The sequence below is a fragment of the Ischnura elegans genome, chromosome 8 (assembly GCF_921293095.1).
Source record: "Ischnura elegans chromosome 8, ioIscEleg1.1, whole genome shotgun sequence".
Lineage (NCBI taxonomy): Eukaryota > Metazoa > Arthropoda > Insecta > Odonata > Coenagrionidae > Ischnura > Ischnura elegans.
In genome coordinates this window covers 27,359,792-27,386,354 of record NC_060253.1, presented here as the reverse complement: position 1 = coordinate 27,386,354, position 26,563 = coordinate 27,359,792, and the positions used below count along the sequence as shown (strand labels likewise).

Here is a 26,563-nt window from a genome sequence, read left to right as displayed (position 1 = left end):
ATGACCTTTGACCGTATTAACCTTGGAGGTCAATTAGTAGATAAGATGGTATTTGGACAATACCAATGACTTTAGTATTCTTTAAAACCTATGGATCGACACCTTTGTTGGTATGCTATTCTTTTTGCTACCCCTAGGACCTTGGCCTTCCTGGGTCAACGGTTAATTTTTCGTAAATAAAAGTGTTATTTTCGGTTTTTTCGTACCCGAAAACCTTAAAGTTAACATCTTGGTCTAAGAAATACAGACTTTTTTCTATCTCGATTTTGTTTACTTTGAAACCCCATAAGACAAATTCCAAACTTTGGTTTGGACCCATATTATGAGGTCAAAAGGTCAGAATTGTAAAATTTTGCTTACACTCAACAAAACTTGGACCTTTCCCCATAAGTTTGCCAATTTTCATGAATATTGCTCGAGGCGAAGTAACTAAAAATGGAGGTCAAAAATGACACACGACTTGTGGGACAGTTTGTATATAAATTGCATATCATTTAAAGAAATTTTTTCAAAACTTAAAAGTGATATCTTCAAAATATCTCAGCTTTGCAAAGCAAAAAATTATATCTTACCTAACCATTGTGATATGAGTAAACTAAAAATTTTGTCATACTAACTGGTTGTCTGATACAAAAACTTCAGCACAAGTCTCTCATATAGTTCATCAATAGCATATCATTTAAAATGCAGCAAACATATATTGGCCGCATTGATTATTTATAATTTAAACTGGTCATATTAATATGGTCTGGCGCAGTTATATCATCTACGGACTTGTATTATAAGCCTACTGTATGTATTTCAAATGGAGGAGCCGCGGAACGCTAGGCGTAAGAAAAATGTAAATGTTTAAATAATTTCTAAAAATCAATTTATGCCGCGTCACTACATTTTATTCTAGGAATAGTAAGCTAGATGCGTCTAGATTATGGAATAAAAGTTTGGACCAATTTTGAGATGGAGTATTTGAGAGCAATTAATTAACAATTATTTAAACACTTAAATGACAATGACAGAAAGGGTATTTAATGGCTTTTTAATGCATTCAGTGCCTTACGTAAAGTCTTAGCTTTAAACGAAGCCATAAGTCATGTCAGTGTTTTCTACAATTTGGTGGTGAAATAGAATTAATTATATTTTTGAAGGGACTTTTTTCATCCAAAATGCGGAACAATTAAAATGCATATAAAACGCACTGATTTTTGTTGCAAAACAGTGTCGGAGTATCAAGTTGGAGTTGGATATAATCCCATGCAGAAAAAAATCAAAATTTTCATTAAAATATACGGAACTAACTTTTGTACGACCTAAACAGCAGCAAAACTTCGACCTCGACTTCTTCAGCAGTGGCTAGGAGGGGAGGGAGTTTTCGGAGCGCTTTAAAATTTCGCTTTATTTATCATACAATATCTCGCGAAGGAAAACTTAGTTTTTAATACATTTTTCTTTGCTGAATACAGAAAATAATTTTCTGTCCTCCTGTTTAATAAAAAAATCACGCAAGTAATTTACTGAAATGGAATGGCCTATTTTTACTACATTTTGTCCGCAACAGCACTAATTCAGTTTGACGACGAGCCGATGCGGCCGGCGCGGCACGTACTTCGCAGCCGACGCGTAAGTGTGATGAAAATCTAGTTGAATACATCGATAGGTATATTCAGGCCTTTGGTAAACTAGGCGATCTGAGTCGCATGCCTAGATTATTTATACATGGATGAGGGTTCAGATTATTGATTAAAACGAAACGATAACATTCGACGGATTGAAGAGGTGGGTAACGAATGGTTTCCTCTCCCTCTAATATACTTCAACCTTCGCGTGATGCTTTTCCATAGTTTGAGAACTATTTATATCCCACAGCTGAGCTGACAGTCGGATTACTTTCTGATAGGGATGCCCACAGCAACGAAATCGAAAGATACGAGTCTGACGAATACCAGTGAGGGAGGAGTAAAAAAATCGTCTGATCTCAATGAGACGCTTTTAAAAGCTCAATTCCGTAAAAAAGCAACTATTAGCAGGGCGAGCAGATACCACATCTTTCATTTCACGGAAAATTGGAGGACTTCCACACAGGTAAAGTCACTCCTCCTATATTCACTTGCCCTGCAGACCCGAACTCGAGCCAGGAACACCATTAGAACCCAGCGTCATTTATGGGATAACAAAACTAGAAGATATGTCACGTGAAAAATGTGTAATTTTCAGGGCATTCACTATTATCGCAGCAGCTTATTTGACCATTTAATTTTGCAGCATAAAATTACCAGTAGTTCATATGTATGTTTTATACAACTGAGAATTCACGGTGCACACACTTTTAAGTGACATTTCTTCATGCTGCTCAGAAGCAACACTGGGTTAAAAAGAGTTAATCCGCGGTTGTTTAAATAAAATTGTCCACTTACGAAAGCTTACAGTTGTATGTGTGAACTTTTAGGCCCGATAGTATGGTGCTGCGTGGGTGAGCATGTTTTCCAAGAGCAACATATTTTCTATTACACCATCTTGCTCGATAACGCCACCAAAAATCAGGTAGGTACTAAAAATTTGGTACCGTATTATTGGAGGCTTTCGCGCAGCAGCGAGAGCAGCTGCGGATTAAGGCCGTTTTACACGGTACACGGAATTGCGCAATCTGACGTACGTGCGAAGGTGCAATCAAAATTGCGTCGTGTAAAGCGGTGAATTGCTAGAACACATGCGAGAATGCGTGGATGCGAGACGGCAAAATAGCCCCTGTTCTAATTTCGTTCATGCATTCGCGCAAATCCACCCCATTTTAGAAATTAATGCAGCTCTAACCTGCGCAATTCCGTGCCCCGTGTGAAACGGCCTTTACGCTTTGTCATGCGAGCTTTCGCGGCCATTACAGGTAACATTTATCAGGCGATGATGCTACCTGCAATGACCGCGACCTTCATCGCCTGATGGCTTGAGGGTATAACCTGCAATGGCCGCGAAAGTTCGCTCGACAAAGCGTAATAGGCAGCTGCTACCGAAAGCCTCCGATACTAATGATTCTCATCATAAGAATACACCGTCGGCATAAGGTCATTCAAGACGACGCGACGCAACTCTCTCTCTCTCTCTCGACAAGTGGTATTTTTTTGCGATTCGGAAAAAAAACTAACGTTATCATCTTGAAATTTCCATAGAATAGTTAGCAGAATTGTGTAATAATTTGACTGTTTTTATTTTATAAAATATTTGCACATGGGGGCATCCACTAATTACGTGAGGCGTTCAGGGGCCCAATCTCAACCAACGTCAAGTGCGGGAGAGGGGAAATCCTGGCAAGTATCACGTAATATTTTTCCGAAAGAAACAACTTATAAAATTACGATCTTAGTAATGTTAAATACTAGCCTTAACTAATTTTAAATTAAAATAAATAAACTATCAATAACAAATCCAACGCAATGAAGCATAAAAGCATAGCATAAAATTATAGCAGCTACATTTTTCGCCATTAAACTTTACAGCACAATAGTACACGTAGTTTAAATCTTTCTAGAATAGAGCTGAAAATATACTCGTTACTTAGAAGCAACATTGGGTTATAATGGGTTAATGGAACGGACTCACTCCATGAATTAGCGGGGTTTTCCGGAAACGTTTAATGCTGCCAACAACGACGCAATATGCCGATATTTCTTATAATCATCACCTAAGCAAAAGTTTTCATATCTCTGGACGACGAACACCCTTTTGCCATTTCAAAACCATAACTACAGCGAATCTCGGCGACAACAATAACTATAATCTCAGCATGACACATGGCTATATGAAAGACTTTATCTCGCAATGGAGATTAAAATGTCACCGATACAAAAAACCAAAGAATCTGATAAAAGCTGTTGAGATAACGGACGCCGTGATGTAACATTTCATCCGTATCAGACGGAGACGCCAGTCGACTTTTATTTTATTGCTTGTATAACTTAACACGTGTTTCAATGACCAGGAGGACAACGGCTTCATCAAAATAGGCCAGACGTAGACCTCTTCGGTACAGAGAGAAGTAGTGTCGCATCAACTAGAAGCCCACGTACTTACGAGAGGGAATATTGTGCTCAGCAAACCAGTGACAAGGTAAGCCTTTTTCTGAATATCTCGGAATGACATTTTTTAGCATTGCTAGGCATGAATTAAATAAGGCAAAATTTGTTCAGAGAGATATTTTCTGATCCATTAAAAATTCTTGCTGCCGCAAACAGGGACTACTACCCTCCGTAAGGTACAGGAATATTTTATCCATTATTGAATAAGCTCATTGTCACAGCATTAAAAATGCTCGATTCTGCGTGAGATTTTTCGAACCGAACCAGAGCATAACAGGGGATCTCATAAGAGGGGAATTAACCTCACCCCCTGCCGAAATTAAAGCTGAGCGATTCGTCAAAAACTGCTACGGAGGTACAGATGTCAAACGAATTAGGCTTGGAACCATTAGAGACTCGGACTTAGGTTGCTTGAGCAATTGAGAATAGATATCTTTAAGAGCATCACGGAGTACATCATATATTAGTACCCCACTGTAATTCCCGGTCCGATAGAAGTGATAAATTAAGTGAGATATTTTGTTGAATCGATTGGTGTGGGAATTTATTTTCTCCCGAAAATAAAGGACTATAACAAATGCAAGGCGCGATTTCGTTCGAGCATTTCCTCTTTAATAAGACCGTTTTACACGGGGCACGGAATTGCGCAGGTTAGAACTGCATTAATTCCTAAAATGGCGTGGAATTGCGCGAATGCATGAACGAAATTAGAAAAGGGGCTATTTTGCCATCTCACGTCCACGCATTCTCGCATGTGTTCTAGCGATTCATCGCTTTACACGAAGCAATTTTGATTGCGCCTTCGTACACACATCAGATTGTGCAAGTACGTGCCCCATGTAAAACGGCCTTTAGTAAAGGGCTGGTGTCCAAACACCCTCTGCCACAAGCCTGTTGAGGATGCTTCTAAAGGTAACATTAAAAACCATAGTCTGAATTAGTTTAAAACTAGAAGGACGGCAGGGATCATTTGACCCATTTTCGGAATTGAAATTATGTTTTCTCTTATTGAAATATTTTTTACAATTTTGAAACTTTTTCATTTCCTTCATTTTGGTCCATATTTTGATAAATTAGTGTAAATTCAACGATAATGTTTTGTTTTTAATTTTTATGACAGGTTATACCAAGAAGGACGGCTAGGGGTCATTTGACCCACAACTTGTTTTCGCGCTATTTTCTACTTTTTTCTTGCCCCTGGGGTCTGTTGTGCTATGTCTATCATATAATCAGCAAGAGGCTTGAGTGGTACATGATTTGCTTGATTTTGAACCCGTAAGTTCCCGGTTCAATGCCAGTTTCGTCCTATGGGCTCCTACTCCTATGGTATTTCAAAAACTAGCCATAGTGACTTGTTGTACTGAATCTTTCGATATTTTGCGGCCAGCAAAGGGAAATAAAAAGTTCTCAATCTTTGCTTTGCGTGAAATTCATGCAATTATGTTGTTTTAATTTTTTATTTATTTTATTTTTCAATGATTGTTGTATTACCAACACCGGAAAATCACACGCATCCCATGAGTGTTGTCCGTCAGCCTAGATTCAGTGCTCTTAGAGATATTATTTTGCATCAACGCCACATCAGGTATAGGTACGAATAACTGTTTCATTTTTCTGGCCTAATGGCATCGCCACTCGGCCTTACCCCTTTGCCGGGTATCCCGTCGTAGTGCCGCCTCACCCCGTCGGGGTTTGGGGCTGCTTGACTGCACGCTGCGCCTCAGGGCAAAATCCTGTCTCCTTTTCAGAGAGTGGAGGAATTTGGTGGACTGTAAAATTTGATTGTATATCCTACCCTTGAAATCCACACGTAGGACGGAGAAGAAGCATTGCTGCAAGTTCTTGAAAGATACGAATCTGCCCACGGTTGGCGGTTGAGTCTCTGCCTTTCGAACGGCAATTAGCGCTGTTTCTGAAATTTTTATCCTTTTGTACGCATTTCAAATGCTCTCCGGCTCTCTATACCTCCAATGCAGCTGGAGAAGGTTCTACCACATTGCGCTTTCTGTTGTAGATATTTTTCGCATGCATGTCAGTAGCGAGTTGAGGAAGAAAGTCAGAAGTCGAGAAAGATATCAAGTGATGAGAACCGTCGCCATTCAAATAGCTGCTGGGTATATCGTACACCAGAAGGGGAATATCGTATACCACAGATTGTTTTTGCTGTATTAGGGGAGATCAAAGAAGATCAGTCTGGAATAGAGTCGGAAATGTCAGTTTAAGAACCATCTGATCAATCCATCATCATCTGCGTGTGTTGGAAGCGACGATTCCAGTTCCGAAGTCCAAGATAGTGAATCCGATGGCGACTTCGGCGTGACAGAAAATGCACAGTTCTATCCCATGAAATGCAGCTGCCCTTTTATGCAGTATATTCTAAGCAAAGCACACAAATTCGGAATCAAGTACTGGGTTTTTACAGATGTGAAAGGAAAATAATGCCTAAATGAATTTCTGTGTTGTGGCAAAGATTGGCCATCAAATCAAGCGTTGGGGAAATAAATAGTTGCTAAAGTGACCGTAACATACAAGAATTCAGGAATAAATATAACTTTTAACAGTTTTTTTCCATCCATCCATCTAACACAAAATTTAAAAAAATGGAAATTTTCTGTTGTAGGGACGATGAGAAAAAATAGGTGACGCAAAAATATTGTAATCCATTCCACGCGAGTGAAGTTCAAAGATACCTCAGGCCATACTCTTACGTAGTATCAGGCAAAATTGAACAAGACTGTTCTTTTACTCAGCAACATGATCTCAGATGACACTATTTCCGAAACGAATAAAAGAAAACTAGAGACCATCCTATTTAATAATAAAAACAAAGCGGGAGTAGACATGATGGATAGCATGTATCAATTTATTTACACGTCTCCAAATCCAACAGCCATATCCCCACGGGCACAAAAAAGAAAAAGGTGCCAAATATCACCAATTTCCTTAAATTTGCGCAAAGGTTTCCGCAGTTATTAGATGCACTCTTACATTCCATTTTCGGGTGTACGTCTGAGTGCTTAATATTTAACTCGACGTTTCCTTCCTCCTGCTGGGAATGTCGTCAGGAGACTGATGACGTAAATATTGTTCTCTCGTACCGTTGGAAAACTGGTCCATAGTTGTCAAGGTTTTAAAAAAGTAAATAAAAAAACAATTTCTTTAAAATGCCAACTATAAAAACGGGAGGGAGTATTGAGATATTGTTATTAAATTTTTTGAAACATATCTCTTCCACACATGGCTTAAATGATATCCATCGTCCCTATTAAAATTTATAGCCCGTTTAGAAATTTCTATTGCCTCTCTATTAGCCTAGGATAATATGCAGATGTTCTTCCAATGGCTTTGGCCTCATCCAGGAGGATCTTGTGTCTGTATGAGATCTCGTTGCTTTTCATGAGCTCATTAAAATGAGCTAAAATACGCTTGCAGTAACATTAGCCCCCAATACTAATATCGAACCATCATCATATGTTATTGCTAATTAGGCAGTGGCGGCTTGCCCATAAGTACTCTCGGACGCCACCCCTCCCAAAGATTTGAAAAAGGAAAAAAAATAAACACCCATTCAATTATAATTATACATATAATTAACCAAAGTGTTTTTTCAATCGCATACATTGAAAATGTAGGAAAAACACGCAAAAATAGGGCGAGAAGTTCGCATTTGTAGCCGCGGGGCGCTGGCCAGAACGTCCCAATCCATCACCATGCAGTTATATGAAGAGTGGTAGTTAGGCCGGCCCTTATTTTTCAGAATTGCGAAAAGTTATGTTTTCCTAGTCTCAAAATGATCCAAATGAGGTTTATATTCATATGTTAAAATTTGGTTACTTTAAAATAACGGCAGCCCGTGCCCCAAGGGCCCCTCAGTACTGAGGACCCTCAATTGAGTTTTTTGGAGCAGAAAAAGTGCTGTCCATATGTAAAACGGAAAAGTAAAGATCTAAGGGCCGATTTTCTGTTTGTTTTGACCTATCTCTAAGCGTTTACGAGATATCGTCCGTCGTAATGCAATCCACCCCCCAGGGCGCCACCCCGCAACGCGGCGCCGCTGAGGTACGGCCCGCACCACTTACTAGACACCTCCCCTCTCCTCCCTCGACAAAGTCTTTGCTCCCTCTGGCAAGATCTAGCCTCTGAAGAAATGTGCTTACGCTAGAAAGAATTTAATTGCAATGACAGTATTTCCAATCCAATTGATCAATTTATTTTCACGCCGGTAATGAATTTCAGTAGATATCAACCAAAATAAAATAAATTTTCAGAGTACTTCTAATCTTTCACTGACACCCATATTTGGCAATTAAAGTGTCTTTGCGCACGTTAGTGGTTGTGCTGCGGTGAAAATTCGCACTTAGTAATAAATTTTGAAAGCTTTCTTCCTTAACTGACTTAAATCCTTGAATTTGTTACACACCTCTCTCTGCACAATCATTTACCACTTGTGGACCCCGAATAATTTTCAAATTGTTCTTGGTTGTTCATCCCATCCTCGCATGAGCGCATCAAAGAATGGAGTGCATATTTACAATGTATTAAATAGCTTTCTCGAATTTGTGGTGACAAAATTTGATATAGATACCTTAGTCATGTCTTTATGTTTATAAAATGCCTTCTTCGGTGAATCATATTTTCCCACCCATATTTGGCAATTATCACGTATTTGGAGTATCACGTTTTCCTTTTCATACCTATAAAAGGATTCGTCAAAGAATGCCAGGCCTACAACTACTCACTCAGGTACCACAAGTGGTTTGAAAACATCTTTTGTACTGCTTTCGCTATGTCCAGGTTAACACTTTCGTAATTAACAAATCTTTTTAGGAACTGCGGGTCACTGTTGGGAGCAGATGCACCACAAGGAGCGTAGAACCACATCTTTTTCTTTCTTCTTGAATATATTGAAATCTATTCCACTAATAACAGCATTTCGTGCTCCTCTTTGATTGCGTAAGAATTTTACTTCCTCAGCCCAAGCTCATTTATCCGAGAGATTAACTGCACTTTCCTCCTCGTGCATCAAAAGCTCAATGGTACCGCTCCTTGCAATGTCAAACAAATCATCAAGTTTTTTTACGAAAGATTCCCTTCTCTTCATATCCACTGTATTTCGCGCTCTCTCTTTATTTGGTCGCACGTTCATCCATTCTTTGCATAGTTTTTCTAGCTTTTCAATCGCTTTATTTTCCGTAGTAATTCAAGAATTCTCGTTTTGTACCATGGATGAAATGCATTTCTTACGGTTTTTCTCGTACTAAGTCTCATTATTTCGTACCCATTAGGCGATAGCGGAAACACACTGTACTCACTGTAGGTAACTTTCAGCGAAGTTTCTCTTCACTTCTTTTCCAACCAGTTCAATGCCTGAATTTAGTCTTGATTTCATGCCTTTCCCTGTTGGCCTATTCTTAAAATGAACGTCACGTGTATTCATGATAAACGAGTTATTTCGCCATTATTCTCCTTACACCCTAAAAAACATAGCACTTCCTATCCTTTGCACACTATTCACTAGAACTATCTCTCCACTGTCCGTGAACTGACTCCCTCGTTTCTTCTTCCTTGAATATTTCTATCTACTGTTGGAGCGTTGTAAGCCTTGCTCATCTCCTTCATTCCTTTATGATTCACACACACAATTCTATCAAATGCTTATAATATTTTGTACATAAAAAGCCTTTTGGAACTTGCTAGAATGGTTCGCGGCCGTATGGTGGCAACAAATTAAGGTTTAAGGGGTCGGTACCCAGTGCATAGGATGGCACTGAAGGGTTAAAATTGACATTAAACAACATTAATCATGACACAAGAGGAACAGCCTGTCCAATTCTATACCACTACCATGTAAATATTGTCATCAGGAGGAAAGTCTTTGTCGAGGGAGGGGAGGGGGTGGAGGGGTAGTCTCTAGTAAGTGCTGTGGGCCGTACCTCAGCGGCGCCGCGGTTCGGGGTGGCGCCCTGGGGGGTGGATTGCATTACGACAGACGATATCTCGTAAATGCTTAGAGATAGGTCAAAACAAACAGAAAATCGGCCCTTAGATCTTTACTTTTCCGTTTTACATATGGACAGCACTTTTTCTGCTCCAAAAAACTCAATTGAGGGTCCTCAGTACTGAGGGGCCCTTGGGGCACGGGTTGCCGTTATTTTAAAGTAACCAAATTTTAACATATGAATATAAACCTCATTTGTGTTAGTGTTTCAGTGTTAGTGATTGTTTTGTGTATTAGTGAATCATTATGGTCTCAAGATTGCCTTTAAAACTCACTAAAGTATACAAAATATTCAAAAATTTTGACCCCCCCGGTAAACTGCGCCCCTCCCAGAATTTGACTCACGAGCCGCCACTGTAATCAGGGTGAGCACGAGAGATGGTAAGAGCCAAGCTCGATATGCCGAAATCGGCTGATCTGAATATGATGAATATTCTTTAAGTGTGCAGACCTTGGTCCAGATACGAGCGATCGTATCTGGTCACCGAGATTACGCACTGAATTGGCGACAAATCAATTTTTAGAGTTGCTAATGTTAGTCCTCTCAGCAGCGAATGTAAGGAAGCTCCTATAAATTTGAGATCTAAGTACGCCAATTCTTGTCTTACATCTTTGCAGCATCGGTGTATGCGCCAGTGGCGCAGCGAGGGGGGTTTTTGGGGGATAAACCCCCCCCCCCCCAGACCTCTGAGAAATTTTTAAGTTTAATCCATTTTACTTGATTCGATAAAATTTCGTATTTCATAAATTAAAGCAAATGTCTTTCAGGAAAATAATATTTTTTCAAGCAAATAATTTTAAAAACTAATAAAGAGGTGTAACAGTTTCCTTAAAATTAGGGTTGGCCGGATCGGATACCTCGGATCCAAATATCCGCGGATGTTGCCCTTCATCGGATCCAAAGTCGCGGAAGACATCGGATCTGGATCCGAAATTTAAAATAATAGTTTCAGTGAATGCAACCCTTCCCTCATGGTGCAAATGACCTCAGCTGTCGGTCACCTTCTCCAAATACCCAAACCATGGTTCAAAATGGTGAGTTTTACGGCATTCTGAAGGCTATTTCTTAATCCTGACACTATTCTGTAAGTAACATTAACCCAGTTAAGTAAAATGGATTAAACTAAAAAATTGAATGAAAAAATAAGGTTGGAAAGAGTTCCGATTCTATCTTTGAATGCGCCGTCGCATGCGATTCTTGTCCTACTCATGAACCGTTGTGTTTGAAAGCTCTCGCAGAGGTTGCGTAGGAGAATTTCAGCCGTGGAAAATAAAAAAGGGAAAATACGACTGGCACATAGTGCGACTCTTCCCAAGAGACTGAACAACCATCGGGGCAAATCTCAGCGTCAGGAATTTGAAAATGCATTTAGATCCGAAAATATCCGATCCGAAAGATCCGGCTCCGAAAATCAAGGATCCGATCCGAATCCGGATCCGAAAAAAATCCTGTATTCGTCCATCCCTACTTAAAATGTTGGTTTCACTCACCTTTTCCATGCTTAAGTCTTACCTATAACTTGAACAACCACGGCTTGCCCCCCCCCCCTAGATTTAATCCTGGGTACGCCCTTTATTGTGTACGGTCATATTAGTAGCTTAGCAATTCTGCTTGACATGTTGCCAATGGGATGAGCGATCATATTAGTAAAAGAGAGTTCATACCTTAGTGAATTATCGTGATTCCTTGAGCTCCGTCGAGTAAGAATTGAATTGCGCTGAATTCGTCAACATTTTGCACAGAAAAAGAGACATTAATGGCGAAATGATCACATATATCACGTGACATATATAGGCAAAAAGACCCGGATAATTCAATTTTTCCGAACAAAAGTCCGAGCACTCCAATAAAAGTCATTGGCATACGTTCAATTTAACGAAATTGGTGAGACTTGTGGTTCAAATCTCAAAAGCCACAACACAATCACAAACATCAATAAGATTCGTCCCGCAACATGTAAAACTTCGTGTCATCTACTACGACGCGTTACACTTGTGAGTTGAAAGATGCATAACTCTAAGGATGTTAAAAATTGCAAACGTACCCCTTCCTAGACATCGCAAGCGAACTTCAAGAAATACGTCATCTATCGACACATAAAGACACGTTACGAGTAAAACGTTTTTTTCTGTTAAAATCTTAGCAGAAAGTAAGCTACGTTACTCGAAGGGATAGGCACACACACACCAGAGCAGGAAAAAAAATTTTATGGGCAGTCATGCAGAAAAAATATTTTTTATGGGCAGTAGGCCGGCCCTTATTTTTCAGAATTGAGAAAAGTTATGTTTTCCTAGTCTCAAAATGGTCCAAATGAGGTTCATATTCACGTGTTAAAATTTGGTTACTTTAAAATAACGGCAACCCGTGCCCCAAGGGCCCTAAGTACTGAGGACCCTCAATTGAGATTTTTGGGGCGGAAAAAGTGCTATTTCTATGTAAAACGTAAAGGTAAAGTCCTTAGAGGCCGTTTTTCTGTTTGTTTTGACCTATCTCTAAGCGTTTACGAGCTATCGTCCGTCGTAATGCAATCCACCCCCCAGGGCGCTACCCCGCACCGCGGCGCCGCTGAGGCACGGCCCGCACCACTTACTAGAGACTTCCCCTCCACCCCCTCCATCGGCAAAGACTTTGCTCCTGCTGGCAAGATTTACATGCTAGTGGTATTGAAGAATTGAAAAGGTTGTTCCTCTTGTGTCATGATTAATGTTTTTTAAGCCAACAATGTCAATCTTAACCCTTCAACGCCGTCCTGTGTACTGTGCGCCGACCCCTTAAATCTTAGTTTGTTGCCACCATACGACCGCGCACCATTACCGCATGATTTGTTCAAAACTGCTCTTTATGTGCAAAATGTTATAAGTATTTCATACAATTGTGTTTGAATGAAGGAATGAAAATAATGAGCAGGACTTCCAGGGCCATAAGAGTTCATAGAAATATTCAAGGAATAAGAAATGAGGCAGTCAGTTCACATTTGTAGATCAATGTGGAGAGATAGTTATTTCTTATGTACAGTGCGCAAAGGATAGTAATTGCTAAGTTTTTTAGGATTTAAGGAGAAAAGTGGCGAAAAAACTAGTTTATCATGAATACACGTGACGTTCATTTTATGAATAGGCTAACAAGAAAAAGTATGAAATCAAGACTAAATTCAGGCAGTGAACTGGTTGGAAAGGAAAGTGAAGAAATACTTGACTTAACGTTACTTACAGTGAGAGAAGTACTGTGTGTTTTTCTATAACCTAATGGGTTTGAAATGTATAAACTTAGTGCGAGATAAACAGTAAGAAATGCGTTTCATCCATGGATCAAAACGAGAATTCCTGTTATTACGGAAAATAAGGCGATTGAAAAGTTAAAAAAATACACAACGAAGGGATAAACTTGCGACGACATAAAGAGAGAATGGAATCTACCGTGGCGATTTAAGGAAGAGAATCTTTCACAACAAAACTTGATGAATTGTTTGACATTGCAAGGGGCGGGCGGTGCCATTGAATTTTTGACGCACGCAGTTAATCTCTCGGATAAATTTGCGTGGGATGAAGAAGTAAAATTCTTATGCAGTCGAATAGGAGCACGAAATGCAGTTATTGGTGGAATAGATTTCAATATGCTCAAGAAGAAAGAAAAAGTTGTGGTTCTCCGCTCCTTGTGCTGCATCTGCTCCCAACAGTGACTTTCAGATCCTAAAATTACGAAAGTGTTAACCTGGACATAGCGAAAGGAGTACAAAAGAGGTTTTCAAACCACTTGTGGTACCTGAATGAGGAGTTGGTAGGTTTTTCATTCTCTGACGATTCCTTTTCTGGGTGTGAATAGGAAAACATGATACGCCATATGAGGACACGTGAGGGAAAATATGATCCACCAAAGATGGCATTCTATAAACGTAGAGACCTGACCACGGTATCTATATCAAATTTTGTCACTACTAATTCGAGAAAGCTATTTAATGCATTGGAAATATGAACTGCATTCTTTGATGTGCCCACGCAAGAATGGTATAAACATCCTGATCACAAGAAGGATTTGCAAATTATTCGGGGTCTTCAAGCACTAGATGATTGTGCAGAGAGAGGTTTGAAAACAATTCAAGATTTTAAGCCAACCACGAAGAGGAAAGAGAGCTTTCAAAATTAATTACTAACACTAAGTGTGAATTTTCATCGTAGCACAACCCCTAACGTCCGCAAATACACTTTAAATGCCAAATATGGGGTGTCAGTGAAAGATTAGAAGTATGGAAATGTATTTTGTTTTGGTTAATATGTACTGAATTTCATAGACAGGTGAAATTACGAGTAAATTGATCACTTTAATTGGAAGTATTGTCATGGCAATTAAACTCTATCTAACGTCAGCTCATTTCTTCAAAGACTACATCTTGCCATCAGGAGCAAGGGCTTTGCCGAGGGAGGGGAGGGGAAGTCTCTAATAAGTGGTGCGGGCTGTACCTCAGCGGCGCCGCGGTGCGGGGTAGCGCCATGGGGGGTGGATTGCATTACGACGGACGATAGCTCGTAAACGCTTAGAGATAGGTCAAAACAAACAGAAAAACGGCCTCTAAGGACTTTACCTTTACGTTTTACATAGAAATAGCACTTTTTCCGCCCCAAAAATCTCAATTGAGGGTCCTCAGTACTTAGGGCCCTTGGGGCACGGGTTGCCGTTATTTTAAAGTAACCAAATTTTAACACGTGAATATGAACCTCATTTGGACCATTTTGAGACTAGGAAAACTTTTCTCAATTCTGAAAAATAAGGGCCGGCCTAATGGGCAGTCATGCAGTAAAAATGACTGGTACACAACGAGACAACACGGATTATTGCACTGTCGGCAACATTTTGAGACGGAAGAGCCTAAACCATCTACAACCAGCTACATTTCGACAGTACTTTTACTCGACTCCTGGCAATATATTTATAGTAGCGACGCTTATCCTCTCTCCTCCCAACATTCATGGTTTTACATCCTGTTAGCAATATTTTTTTGGAGTTTTAAAAATTAAATAAATACAGTATAACCTCTGTTCACGGACACCTGACTTCCGCGGCAAAATTATATGCATTCGTATGAGGATAGAACCCATGAAAATGAATGAAATGAAAAGGTTTCAAGCAAAGTACAAATACCTCATGAGATTGAGGCCACTTGGGGCACACGTTATCTTTCTCCAGTGCTCGATTTTTATTTGTACAACAGTTACATAATCATCTATAATTGGTCTTAGGAGCATCCCATTGAATAGGGAGCACAATCACGGTGGATTAGTAGTCGAAGCACTTTTCAAGCAATAATTTACTTCTCACAATTTTTTTAGTGGTTTAAACAATAACGATATTTATTACGGAGGCTTCCGCGGTGAGTTGATTGGTGATGGTTTTCCGGGTTTACACCGCGTTGATTCATGTTTTGCGGACGGCAGTTTCGGGCGCGTTCCAGCTCCCGTCTTCGGGTCCAAAAAAAAAAAATAAAAATTGAGGAAATTTTAAAAGTTAATTTTTTTTCTTTTGACCCGAAGACGGGAGCTGGAACGCGCCCGAAACTGTCGTCCGCAAAACATGAATCAACGCGGTGTAAACCCGGGAAACCATCACCAATAACGATATTTTTTTAATGCGAGGTTCAACAGTGGTGTTTTGAAATTTTTTCTTGCATGTTATATATTGTTTTAATGGGATTATCACATAGGAATTGGATAAAACAGAAAACATTAACTTTTCACCATATTTTATTATCATGTTTAAACGATAAAAATATTATGTAGGCTAGATGGAAGGTGAGGCGATAATTAATTAAAATAACAAAGATTTTTATTATTGTTGGTAAGCCACGCATTTGCCTAAGGTTCTTCACAGTGCAAGCATTGTCGTTCATTTACAGCGGTACAATGTCCACACAAAGATTTTTGGCAGGCCAAACCAACATTTTCCGACTGATCGATTCTTTGTGTATTTTTCATCCCATTCAATGGACTCAGAGCAGTAATAGAATTGTCCTCAGCAAAGATTTGAACAAGGGCCCACACAATGGGAAGCCAATGCACTAGCCACCATAGCAACTTGAACCCCAAAATATACATTTCATGGCAAGAAAAAATATGCTGTACTTATGTTCAATTAAAATTTTTTTGCAGGGCAGAGCGTCTTAAAGATGGGTCGAGAAATGAATGGAACCCAACCAGGGATTTGGATGCTCATGTCATTGGCAGTTGTTTTCATGCTGAGTGCTTTCTTCATCAATCCAGCAATGTCCAGAGGCAAGATTACTATTTACATATCATTGATTGGCTCACTCGTGGATGTCCATCTTTAACATTTATTACTGGAGTGGGGTGTGAAAAATAAACAAAAGTCTCACAGGAGAAGGACATCAACTATTAATGGAAAAATGTCGGTCAAAATTGATTACTAATGAAAATTAAAAACTCAAATTTTCATAAAAAATCGATATATAAGCCGATAGACCAATCAATCGAAAAAATCGACATTTCTTTTTTTTAAATACAGTGCGTAAATGTATACAGTGTGTCGCAAACATGCTTATTATGCATTCGAAAAACACTCAAAACATGTCCACATTAGTGATGTAGAAAAAAATTGCAAATATCTGCCTAGAATATGCGCGTGAACTACTAGCAGTAAAACTTTATAAATGCACGCATATTTAAATTTTGGGAACGCAGCTTGGCTACAATTCAGCTCCACCAAATGTTTTAGAAAGGTCAATGGATTGCAATTTTTCCTTGAGGATCGAGAGCAAGCTTTCCAATTTAACATGATACAGGCCTTTCACTCGGGACAGATGGCATTATTATTGTCCAATAGTGACACCCAGTCAGGGATGCCAACTTACGAAAAATATTGGGGGGGCCCAAACCGGGGATCTTGACCCGGGAAATTTTATAAGTAGTGAGTTTTAAGTTTTTTAAGCATTTTTGAAGAGTCATATGATCAACATTAGAACCCTGATAACTCGAATCTCGATATCTGGACAGTCCGGGGAAAATCAAGAAGCTTGACACATTTTTTCCTCGCATCCATAACGAATTTTGAGGGGGCTCGGGCCCCCTAAAGCCCCATGGAGTCGGCGCCACTGCACCCAGTGGCATAGCCAGGGTCCCGACCACTTCCCCCCCCCCCCCCAGAAATATAAAAAAAACAATTACTATTTTCCTTCATAAAAGAAAACAAAATATTGAAAAAATCATGAATTTACAAAATATTTCTAAATCGAATGAAGTTCTTTCAATTATGAATAGTGTTAAAATTAGTTCAAAACCCATTACTTACTCTGTTTTTCAAAAATTTCCCCCCCTGGTTTTGCACCCCCCCGAACAAAATTCCTGGCTACGCCACTGGTGACACCGCTGAGATCTAACAAAATGGTCTCGATCAAAGTCGAAAAATCAAGTTTTGATTGATACTTGAAGATCAACGATCGATCTCGATTTCCTCAATCTTTGGCATTTAAAACTCGAATTTCGATTTTAATCGAAATCAATTTTTTCATCACTAACACGTACGTGTAAGAGAAATGAAAAAGCATGAAGAGACAGCATCACTCTTAACTACATCGCATCTCTCTTCCCTTAACATAGAATCTGTGCTGTGAACCAAGGCATGCTTGGGATTTTTTCATAAGCGTTCCAAAGGCACTTATGCCGCCCCTTCCTTATACATAATTCAGTCTCATACATTAATAATTGCAAAGAAAGAGTCCCAAATGTTTGAATTTGGCATTAAAAATCAACTATTGGGGATATACCACTGTTGACAGCGAGCATCAGCTAGAACAAGTAACTTCCTTCTTTCATACTTATCACTGTGAAAATGAGAATTAGTAATATCAAGTGAGAGTAATTAAAAGAGCAAAGAACAAAATCTCGGTATTGACCTCTCACCCCAAAATTATTATCTCTTAAGAAAGCATACGAATGGCTACATCAACAGAATCAAGACAATTCTAAAAACAAAATATGCCACTCAGAGTGCAGTGACCGAAGGGTTGATGTTAAATTATTTTCATCAAAGGATATTTCGACCTCAATATAATATAATTAAACAACTTTAAAATTAATGACCTCACAGTAGGTCATGAAAACATACATGTATTTATACTTTCAATTACCTGCCACAGAAATCTCCAGAATAATGTTGATTTATTATTTATTTTATTCTCTGAGTACTCAACAGATGGAGATATTGGAGCTAACTGCACAGCCACCAATAGTTGCACAAACGCTCTTTCAACTTGTGATAATGGTACATGTTTGTGCAATAGCAATCTCACAGCTAACCTGGAGAAACAATTATGTGAGGCAGGTAAGTACCAAAAGCAGAAACATAAATGCACCTTCTGTAAGTTCATACTTTCAATCAAAACTCTCTCTACCACCTTTGCACATGTGTAAAGGCAATCTGACATGAGTAGCTTATCCTACCTACATAAGTTAGGACCGTTGAATCATTTCTGACTTCTCCTAAATAAACCTAAGTAATGGTTAATAACCATAAGTCTCGAAAAATTCCAATTCTGCACAACAGAATCTGTAACAATGCTGTTTAGTTATGTCCAATAAACATTTGCAGCCAAAAATGTACTCATGAGAAGGCTTCAAAGAGCTTAAGCCAGAAACTTATCATTTGTACCCTTACAACTACTCAAAAAGGGTTATAAAATATGCGGTAGGATTAAGATCAGGATAAACATAGACCTATTACGGGGCAGCATATAGATATGAGGGATAATTTTTTAACAGATTCTCTATCTTTGCTGAGATGCCATGAGATTTTGCTCGATGCCCTTTCCCCCATAATCTAATGTGATATTTTTCAACATGCATATTTTTAATGCAATTACAATAATCTGCTCTTGATTTTGATGGCTTAATTTGAAAAATAACATAGGTAATTTTCTTCGTTTTTTTCATTTAAGACAAATATACAAGACAATTGAGAAAGTAATTGGGAATCACAGAGAGAAAATTAAACAGTAAAATAAGAGATGCATTGAAGTTTTAAGGCCTCTGATTTTTTTTCTCCAGACTGGAAACAAATAGGAACATGTGTATTGTTATGAAATGAGTGTGCACTCTTGGTGAACACGTGACAAAGATGGATGAATGTAGGACAGATAGAACTCTTTCGGCAGAATCTTGAATGAGAACTGTTTGAGATACTATACACTCTCGATTATCCGGGCTAATGATGGGGAGAGACGGCACGAATAATCAAAAAACAAGGATAACCCGAACTGTCCCTTAAATGTCTTGCAATGCTCATAATTTACCTAAAACATACAAAATAATATTATTTACGCAGTTATTGTTACTTAAGAGAGCTTCCCGGACTCAATGAGAGCTTTCTTCGCCAGTTCGCGATCTTTTTAGCGGAGCGCGATTGCTTGGAAAACAGGAACACGGTGCTCCCATGAATGCAGCTAGCGCGCGATGGCTTCCATTTTACGAAGGGGTTTCTAACGGAGATAATAAGCCCGGTTTATCCTAGCATTAATGCAGTAATTCCAATGAATTTGCGTCCGATTTATTTTTTTTATAAAGGTCCCGGAAAAAATTGAGTGAGAGTAAAAAAAATCATACTCGGATAATCCGAAACCCGGATAATCCGCAGCCGGATAATCGGGAGTCTGCTATACTGGAAATGACGATATTTTCCTTACACGAACAGCGTGCACTAATTCGTTCCATGCACTTGCGTGTTGCGACACCTTTTGAAATTCATCGGCAGTTGAAGGAGACATATGGTGATGGTGTTACGGATGTACCAAAAGTGCATCCATGGGTATGACAGTTTAAGGAAAGCAGATCATCATGTGACTACAAGCCAAAGCAATCAAGGAGATTTTCCAGTGGTCAAAACTGACTCCTAGATATTCCTTTGCTGCAGCCATGGCATTAAAATTGCAAAAAAGTGCACCTTTGCAGGGAGATTACATTGAGAAGTAACACCAGTTTCACAGTTTTTGGGTGAGTAGCCAGTTAGAAAAAAAACCGAGACTTTAGAACAGGAATGCAGCTTGTTATAAAATAAGACCTACTAATATTCCTAAAAGCCGTTTCAACACAGAGCATGTACAAGGGAGGTTTTTTTTTCAACCTCCGGTAATTGCGGGTCCTCCACATCACACGCTCAAGTCATTTCTGACCGTAAGTTGTTAGTTTAAGGTTAGTAGCAATCTCATTAACTACACTGCCTCAATTGATTCTCCCGCCAGATATGTGAACTGCGGAGAGACATCCAGAAAACTTGCCAAATGGCTTCAGCATTTACATGTCTTCACCTTAATGCCGATAAAAGAGAATTTTTCTTTAATGCTATGTGGCTAGTGTGTGAAACAGTGTGAAAAATTACATCCACTCCCATTCAAAACAAAGAAATATGCTGACTTGATTGAAGTGTTCTGATCCATGACAACGTCTGTCATCTCAGTGCTGATGTAGCCCAACTGCTCATTGAGCAATTTCTACGGAACATTTTTTATCACCCACCGGGTAATGACGACCTAGCACCATGTGATTTCCATCTTTACACAGAAATGAAGAGGTGGCTAGGAGGGTAGCATTTTCAAACAGGCGATGAGCTTCAGGGCAAAGGCAAAATTCATAGGCGGTCATTGACAGCAACATCCTATGGAGAAGGTATGGTAAAGCTTGCCCATATGCAGAACCAATTCCTCAATTGCTGAGGCAATTATGTCGAAAGGGCATCACAAGTGTGCTCAAAATTTAGCAATGAAATAATTTTTAATCAATCACTTCGTCTTCTGTTCATGACCCATCAGAGGTCGAAACGGCCCTCATACTTGCTCAATCTGACAAGTGTACAAAGGCACAGCCAAAATTGCATCATGTAAAGCCGAGAATTGCTAGAACACGAACAAGAACACATGGACATGAGATGGCGAAATAGCCCATTTTATTCATGCATTCGCACAATTCTACACCATGAAGAGAAATTAATGCAGTTCTAACCTGCGCTATTCCGTGCCTTATGTAAAGTGGCCTTTAAAGAATACTCATACTAATTCAGCCCATGGGGACAGTAGGATTTAGCCATATTTAGAGCATGAACATGTTTTACTACATTTTAATTCATCTTTCTCACAATTTTACACTTTTTTGCAGAACAAAATCGTGCGATGGTGAAATCTTTTCTCGTTTTTCACAGGGTAAGTTTGATAGCTACCACATATCGATAGCTACCTCTACCATCATTCTCAGGACATTGGCAGGTGATGGCAGAGGTAGCTATCAAAATGTCAGCTTACAAGCAACTTACTTAGTGGAAATCTGAGAAGATTTCAGCAGGGTCATTTGTCGGGAAAGAACAAAATTTAATATCAGACAAAACTATGTGATGTTTCCCAAACCCCCCAAATGAGATTGGATGAGATTCCACCTGAACATACAACAAGTCATACAACTTCGTACTTTTCCAAAAATTAATGAAATATGCTGTAGTTGCCAAAATCAGGTGATGGTGATAAAATTCAGTTAGTTTCCTGCATTCTCATCTTTCAAAGTAATTCTAGATTCTATGAGCATGATGGATTTTTTTTAATCAAGAGCAGGGGACCAGTTGGCTGTTCTAATTTGAATTTGATCGAAAATTTTACTGTGGCAAATAATCTCTCCGCTATAAGCACTGACTGGAGTAGTGATGGAAAAATGTCGGTCGAAATTGACTTTTAGAGCAATCAATTTATGATTGAAATGAAAAGTTGGACTTTCCAACAAAAAACGAATTTAGAACCACAAAAATCAAGTAATGGAAAAAGTCGACAGTTCTGAAAGAAAACAATATTTACACAAGCATTTTTATTATTCATTCAAAAAACACCCAAAATACACATTTGAGCCGTAGAAAAAAATCTTATCAGAATACATGCTTGAGTTATTAGGCATGAAAAGTTATTAACGTACACATATTATAGTTATGCGATCACCGCTTGGAGCCATTCAGCTGTACTAAGATTTATAAGAAAGATCAACTGAATGAGATGCTTTTTAGGAGCGATAAGAAACCAAAGATAATGAATTTCTGGCTATTTGCAGACCTGTCCGGCATGTTAACCTGTAAACAGAGTCTGTTGCCAGGGAAGTTTTAAGAGCTGCTATTTTCTTCTGTAAATGACGGAAGAATTTCGAGAAATTATCCAGTCAGCCAGTAGGTTGTTTGCCAGGGACAAACTACAAAATGCTTCAAATATGCAACTAGCAAAGATAAGGGACAAATCAATTAATTATGTATTAAATACGCTATTCAAGTTTGTAAGCTCCACCCTCGTGTAGCCAATACAAACTCACTTTGAGGTGAACTACAGAAGGGGTGAAATGAAAGTCAACAGAAATGGGAATGACTTTGTGCCACTGATAATATTAAAGAAAACATTTAGACCGCCACAGTTTGCCATGGCTTTAAGTAAACGTAGTAGTGGGGAACACCATCCAAGTATGCATCTTGTGAACAACAGAGGCCGATATAATGCATGAATTGAGGGATGTTTATCGTTTTTACCACGATTCCCAATCGGGAGCGATGAAGACAGCACCAGGCAAGTATGGTAACGACATCCGAGTATGGTCTCCATTATAACTAACATTGTGAATTGATACTTGTGTTCAGGGTAATTCTCCGAACTTCCTCATCTTTCCCTCAGTAATACTTCCGCCTATCAACATAGCATAATAACAACTGGGCTAAGATCATCGATCGCCTTGACAGCCAATCAAAAAGAGAAAATAAAAAAGTTTCTGCTCCACAGCTACCTACATCCCATCGTATGCCCTCACTGACCACGGTAGCGAGGGTATGCGTGCCTTTCCCAATTAATCCATCTCAGAGGAAAGTCTTTCACATGGGATGGATGACAGCAGTTATCATAGGACGGTATTGATGCTGCTGTGACCAAATGAAATGTTAAAGATAGAAGTTAGAAAATCGAGTTTGGATCGAAACTCGATGGTCATGAATCGATCTTGATTTCCTTGATCTCTGACTGTGAAAGCTCATTTTTGATTAAGTACTTATAATTATTTCCAATGGGCATGTTCACAGATGTAACACGGCACTCCTTTTTAGAGTATTTGAAAGTGACTCGACGTCCGATATACATCTTCATTTCATGCCCAATATTAAGGATTTGTTCCTCTGCGTGGGTGTACTCAGAAGGGGGCAGCTGCCTTCCCCTTGAAGGGAAAATGAATTTAGTTCAAAACGAAAGTATTGAACAAATTATCTTTTGAAGAAAAATTATATAAGTACATATAAGACAGGGAACTTAAATGAAAATCATTATTTATCAAAGCAAATTATAATTGAAACTAATAGATTTCTGTCATAATTTTCTTAAAATTTTGGTTTCATTTGTAAAATTTGGTGCTAAAATGCTGCAACTTGAATAACCACGGCTTACCCCTCCCCCCCAGTTTTGATCCTGGGTACGCGCTTATTTCTCTGGTTGTAGTCTTTTCTCCTACACCCATTCCAAACCCTCTCCTTTGTTTCTCGACAAGTCACAGAGGTTCATACTTCACCGTTGAATTTGACTACAAGTGTTATTTGCTTTTAATAGCAAATAATGAATTCCCACAGAGACCAAATAATTATGCTCGATAATTTTTTCTTCAAATTTCTCATCAAAGGAATCTTTTATAAATGCTCAGGGATAACTGATGAGTACCTTCAATTCTAATCAAAATCGAATTACATATCCATCACTAGACAGGAGTATGTACATATTTAATTAATATCTGGAAAAGTATGACGTTATATGAATTAATATTTGATAAGGGGGCTATTAATTACATGAGTTGTCGGGAGGAGAGGGGCTCCGGTGGAATATGTAAAATTGAATTTTTCCACACTTAAGGTTAGAAACCAGTGTGGCATAGCAATTGGGAGGATCCAAACCCCCTCACCCCCAAAATATTAAGGCATATAAAAAAATTAATTAAGAATGGAGCAAGGGAAAGTCTACAAATAATAAATTATGCATCAAATTGTTGTTAAAAATGTTTTCCTTTGTTTCAATAATAAATTATGAATTTACAAAAGATTTCTTTGAAGTTTTTTCGATTATGAAAATGTTAAAATTACCATAAAACCCTCTACTTAGTGTCCTGTTTTTTTATTTTCCCCGGAAAAATCGTTTTCAAGACAAAAATAATATTTTTAATTGTTCAACAGCAACAAAATTAGGTACATACAAAAGTAAAATGTTTTTTCCAATAAGAAACTTATTTCTGATTGTCTGTACATATGTGCAATGGTGGAGGAGAAAGGTTTTTTTCACCTTTAGAATCATTTTCAAGACGAAGATGCTATAGCCTTAATTGTTCAACAGCATAAAAATTAGGCATTAAATTATAATGTTTTTTCATTCATTTTTTTCATTTATTAATCATCTAGTTACTCTCTTTGCTATGTGCATACAGAAAACTCCAACACAGAGCAATGTGGTGTACTTTCTTCTATTTACAAATAAGTTGCTTTTGATTTCAGGTTACTATGAATATTGTTGGGCAGAAGCCAACGGAGGAGGATGCAGCGTACTGAATTCTATTTGCGAGGCAATCAATGCCACCAAGCGTTGCCGGTGCAAAAAAGGCTATGCATTTGATGAAACAAAAGCATACTGTGTCGGAAAAGGTGAGAAATATGTAAAAACTAGGGATAAACAGATATAGATTTTTTTCAGACCCAGATCCAGATCGGATCCAAATGAATTTTCAAATTCCTGCCATAAAACGAAGCAATTGCTCAAGTTTCTTCTGGATACATACAATCTAAGGAATGGTTTTTAGATTTATGTAGACATTTTAACATTTTTACTGATTAAAAATCATTTTTAGTAGCTTTCAAATCATTTTTCAAAAAAGATAACATCTTTACATGCTCAGGATCAATAGGTTTCAATCTTTGGATAAGCCATTTACTGAATTTTAATATTCCTCACAAAAGTTTTGCTCGAATTTTTTCACTCTCTCATCGCATACTGACTTGTGTTTCACCCGCAAATGCTTCAGTTGCGGTAAGGTGGATTTTGCCCTTGAAAATTTCTGTGGCTGAAATTCTGTTGAATAACCCCCATGAGAACTTTTAAACAAAATGGTTCATGAGTAGGACAGGCATCGCAGTGCAACAACGCATTTGAAGGAAGGCTCGGAACTCTTTCCACTCCCATGCATGGGACACTGCATTCACTGAAGCATAAATTTAAAATTTCGGATCCAGATCCGATGCCTTCAGCCAATTTGGATCCGAGGTACCAAATCCTAGTAAAGACACAATAGAGAATGACAATTTTTTTCAACAAAAGGTTACTATGTCTGTAAGGTGTTCCCCATAAAATAAAAGCAACAGGTATGATTCTATTAGCAGGTTCTAATGATGGGTTTGGGTAAGTTTCCCAGTGTAAATTATGTAGACACTGGTGCCATTTAATTACTACCGGAAAAGCAATTAGGAAAATAAAATTGATATAAGGAAGGAAAAGAAAGCATGCAATAAAATATTTTCCTCGCTCTCTCATAATTCAAAAATTTAAAAAAATGTGAATGTTGCCAGTCACTTTTCGTGAGTCAGTGAAATCATTAGTGTTCCGCCTTACTTACATACTTGTTCAAAGAGAAATAAATGCTCACCAAAGGAAAAAAATCCCACAAGAGTGAAAACTGTGCTCAATCAACCAAATATGACACCAGTTTTGCCTAGAGCTCTGCCAAAAAGACAATCCTCAAATTACTCAAGGAAAATTGATGCAGAGCAACAATCAATGTAAACAACTATGATTAGAAAATAATTGAAACCTGAACGTATTGCTACCAAGAAAAAAATGTCAGTTTTTGCCAATGGACGATGATGGCGGTGGAATGAGTTTGTTAGCAGTTAAGAACTGTTAAACCTGATATGAAGTCCAAGAGAATTTTATGAATAAGATTTGCTGGGGAAATCAGAAAATCACACGAGGGCAGATTAGTTGCAAGTCATACAATTGGTACATTTGGCAAACAAGGGAGTTATGAATCAAAGTTGCAATAGTGGTCAAATTATTACCATTATAGCATGTCATATATCAATTATGTGCCTGTATAAAAAATCAAGTTAAAGATAGAGTGACCTAGAAATTTAAAAAGATATAAAAAGTTGACTACCTTTTATCATTTTTAAATGAAGAAAAAAAAATTTATTTTTTAACATCAATTTCCAATTGGCTGGTAAAAACTATCCAAGCATTTAATTTATGTGACATTCCGGTAATATCTAACTTCTGTTTACTTACAGGAACTTTATTAACAGCTTCAGTTCTGATATGGATTATAGGAGCTGCTATTAGTATAGCATTGAAATAAAGGCTAGAGAATGCTAAATTGTCTTCAATTTTTGTTGAGAGACATAATGACGACATTCATCTAACTATGTATATCTCAATTGTAATAATAAAACAACATTAAAATTGTTTATAAATTA

At 38.4% G+C, this 26,563-nt stretch overlaps 2 protein-coding genes across 3 annotated transcripts in view; one reads left to right on the top strand and one right to left on the bottom strand.

Annotated features, from left to right (window-relative positions):
- Positions 1–26,563, bottom strand: part of LOC124163689 (EEF1A lysine methyltransferase 2) — a 47,204-nt gene that overhangs the window by 10,087 nt on the left and 10,554 nt on the right. The gene's annotated exons all lie outside the window — the stretch shown is intronic.
- On the top strand, positions 1,994–26,563 carry LOC124163691. Of its 2 annotated transcripts, none has more exons than XM_046540758.1 (5): positions 1,994–2,079; positions 16,207–16,329; positions 18,266–18,394; positions 24,596–24,742; positions 26,378–26,563. In XM_046540758.1, exons 2-5 carry the CDS (start codon positions 16,224–16,226, stop codon positions 26,443–26,445), a joined length of 450 nt encoding a protein of 149 aa, XP_046396714.1. In that variant the 5' UTR covers positions 1,994–2,079; positions 16,207–16,223; the 3' UTR covers positions 26,446–26,563. The 2 variants fall into 2 exon arrangements, with proteins under 2 accessions (XP_046396714.1, XP_046396713.1); XM_046540757.1 differs by lacking the exon at positions 1,994–2,079 and adding an exon at positions 3,892–4,098.